Source organism: Leptodactylus fuscus, chromosome 1, assembly GCF_031893055.1.
Source record: "Leptodactylus fuscus isolate aLepFus1 chromosome 1, aLepFus1.hap2, whole genome shotgun sequence".
NCBI classification, from domain to species: domain Eukaryota; kingdom Metazoa; phylum Chordata; class Amphibia; order Anura; family Leptodactylidae; genus Leptodactylus; species Leptodactylus fuscus.
The window spans coordinates 130,548,868-130,552,551 of record NC_134265.1 but is presented as its reverse complement, the minus strand read 5'-3'; the positions used below and the strand labels follow the sequence as shown (position 1 = coordinate 130,552,551).

The 3,684-nt window shown below is 35.3% G+C and overlaps 1 protein-coding gene across 1 annotated transcript; it reads right to left on the bottom strand.

The window, feature by feature from the left end:
* Window positions 1-949: 949 nt before the first annotated feature.
* LOC142204892 (olfactory receptor 6M1-like) lies at window positions 950-1,888 on the bottom strand. Its single transcript, XM_075276255.1, has one exon. The coding sequence runs from the start codon at window positions 1,886-1,888 to the stop codon at window positions 950-952; it is 939 nt and encodes a 312-aa protein (XP_075132356.1).
* Window positions 1,889-3,684: the final 1,796 nt, after the last annotated feature.

The window sequence follows — 3,684 nt, the reverse complement described above, 5'->3', positions numbered from 1 at the left end:
CCTGTATACAGAGTATAAGAAATGAATTGAGGCCTGGAAATCGCTGTGAAGCAATTTTTCCTCTACTTTAAAATGTTCATACATAATGTACTATAAACACAAGACTTGAAATAGTTTACAAAAGTACAAATTTTAAAAATGAGATTATGAAAAGCAAACTCCTATTTCTGCTTATTTTTTTAAATAACATATTATAGTCACATATAGCTCCTGAAAAAACATCAGACATAAAATAAGTTAGTTCTTAAGTGGTTAATAAATAAATAAATCTGTATTGACAGGCCTCCAAATAATGTTATATTCAGGTCTTCATGCTGACCTCTTCCTAGCTATAGAAAATAGAACAAAAACTCATAGAGAAGGAAAACTCCTCTTCTCTTGCTTTTATTTCTATGAGTTTTTATAGAAGTTACATTTCTCTGCTGAATTATAACCTAAATAATCAGAATGCCTCTGGAATAAGAGAGAAAACTATCTCCACCTTGCAGAGCCCATTGAAATTAATGGGAGGCAGAAAACAAAATGACATTTTTTTTCTGCATCCCATCCATTTCAATGGGCTTTAAAAGGCAGAATCCACCTGAAGATAGACCATGACTCTTTTTTTCCGTTCTAGTTGAAAAAATTATCTAGAAGAAAAAATATGCTTCACTTGCATCACTCTCCACACTTACTTTGGATAAAGAATGCAATTTCTAATGGGTAACACAGTGGTTAGAGGGTTCAGTTGATGCTATGAGTAAATCTAACAAACCCATTGGCCACGGTTGGTATCCATATTGTTATTTCAGTTGTAAACAGTAGCCACAACCAGTAGCATAACTATAGGAATTGCGGAAGTAGCAGTCATACATGGGCAAGGACACCAAGGCACTCCAATGCCCCTCAGTCACATAAGATGATATCTAGGTTATATACTCGTACATCATTTGGTGGTCACCTATGCTTTTTAATATGAGAAATAATTTTTCTTATTCATTGTACGTTTTAGGGCCTCTTTAAAGGTCTTGTTTCTAAAGCTATAAATGAAAGGATTAAGAAGAGGGGTAAGTATACAGTTAAGTAATGAAACAATTTTGGTGGAATCTATTTTGGAATCCTTGGAGGGATTGATGCACATGAAGATACAACTACCATAGACTATAAACACTACCGTTAGGTGTGAGGCACAAGTGGAGAATGTTTTCTTTCGGCCAACTACAGAAGAAATTTTTGTAATAGCAAATATAATACAACCATAGGAAACCATGGAGAAGAACAATGATCCCAAGACCAAAGATGATGCCAGTATAAGGTCCAACATCCCAATAAGATAGGTGTCCCCACATGCCAACTTGACCAAAGGAGCAACATCACAAAAGTAATGGTCAATAACATTTCCACAAAAAGGCAATCGGAAAGTGAGTATAGTTTGAGTTATTGTGTCAAGAAAACCCCCAATCCAAGAGCTTAAAATCAACTTCAAGCAAAGCTTTGGTTTCATGATAACTCCATATCGCAGAGGATGACAGATAGCCATGTACCGATCAAAAGACATCATAGCCAGCAGCAAGAATTCTGTGGTGCCAAACAGAAAGTACACATAAGATTGTGCAAGGCATCCATGAAAAGTGATGGTTTTACTTCCAGTAACTAAATTGTAAATCACTTTAGGAACAATCGCAGATGTGAAACAAATATCTAACAGTGCTAGGTTACTAAGGAAGAAATACATAGGTGTGTGAAGCTGAGCATCAGTCAAGCTAACTACAATTATTGTGGCATTACCCACTACAGTAATAACATAGCACACAGAAAGCACCACACACAGCAGGATTTGTAATGGGTAGCTCAAAGGAATCCCAAGTAGGATGAATTCTGTCACCAATGTCACATTTCTTCTGTCCATTATTGTAGAAGATCCTTTAAAAAGATAGAAGATAATAATAATGAGTACTGAAAAATCATGCAAAATGTAATATTACCGATATATTATAGTCTATTAACATCTTAAAAGTATAACAAAGCTAATACAAAGTATATATTTTACTGTTCTGTTTTAGTACTGAGGTCCTGGATTGCTGGATTTGTATGAAGTTTTTGTGCCCTCGCCATGTTTGATGGGCTTGCAGAATCCAAAAATACATTGACAAGTTATTTGTCTTTTTGCCCCACTGGCATCAGCAGAGGATGAAAAATATGTTGGTGAAGGAAATAAATTGTTTAATATGAGCTAGATATATTTGATAGAGAAAGTTCTGTTAATATTTAGCAATGGTGGTAACTACTATATTATTATATTATATTATTATTATTATTATTACTTCTATAGCACCATTAATTCCATGGTGATGTACATTATTATATAATTCCATGGTGCTGCATATTATATTAATTCCATGGTGCTGTACATTATTATATTCATTCCATGGTGCTGTACATTACTACATTAATTCCATGGTGCTTTACATTTGGGGGTTTACATACAGTACACAAAACAAATACAATCCTAACAATGACCGACTGGCACAGTGGGATAGATGGCCCTGCCTGCGAGAGCTTACGGTCTATGAGGGAAGAGGGATAGAGACATAAATTGAGGGGAGAGGATGCATTAGGCTGAATAAAGTAACAGCTGCGGGGGTTACTTTATTCTATATTCTATGTACTCTATTCTACATTCTGGTTTTGAAACTCATTTTTATAACTATCTTAGTAAGGTGTCTATACTATGAGCCAAAATAGTACCACTAACAAAGAGCTGGACCAGGCTCGACCATATATCACAAAGAAATGGTCACTGCAGGGAAATGTTGAGTCAGTATATGGTCAGCTACAATTTCCTTGAATACCTTCTGAAGCCAAAGCAGTAAACTGATCACTGTCTAACCTGCATGAAATTGTCTAGATTAAAATACATGATACAGAGCCTTAAACATATCTGCATTTTAGTTACCGTATATACTCGACTATAAGTCAAATTTTTCAGCACAGTTTTTGTGCTGAAAAAGCCCCCCTTGGCTAATACTCGAGTCAAGCAACAAAAAAAAAATATTTATTTTTTTTTTGAGGGGGGGTTCAATGACCAGCCGCAAAAGTAATGTATAGACTCTCCCATAAAATAGTGAAAAAAAAGAAGCTTTAAAAAAATATAATAAAAAAATAAAGTAAATTAAAGTTCTGAATCCCTCCTCTCCCTAGAATATATATAAAAGTAGAAAATGACTGTGAAACACATACACATTAGGTATCCCTGTATCTGAAAGTGCCCGGTCTACTGAATATAGGGTATCTGCCGTGCTCCTGTTCCGTTGGGAAGGGGTTAATAGGAGCACTGCAGATACCCTATATTCAGCCAGGCTGAATTCCAAGTGAGGGGAAAAAAACAGTCCTCAAGCTCAGGGAAGGGGCAGACAGATAACCAATTTCCAAACCAATTTTGGAAATTTTCCAGTAGCTGCTGCATTTCCCCCTTAGGCTTATACTCAAGTCAATAAGTTTTCCCAGTTTTTTCTGGTAAAATTAGGGGACTCTGCTTATATTCGGGTATATATGGTAAGAGAATTTCTCATTATACTATACTACCCTACACAAAGAAAAATTCCAGCCTCAAGCTTTAATCCTCAGTTCTCATTTCTGTATATTAGATACATGATATTTCTATTCAGAATATTCTAAATGGTTTTATGATAACAGATCATTTTA

Excerpts from the sequence above, each read along its gene's own strand:
- LOC142204892 (XM_075276255.1), bottom strand. The coding sequence starts at position 1,888 with ATGGACAGAAGAAATGTGACATTGGTGACAGAATTCATCCTACTTGGG.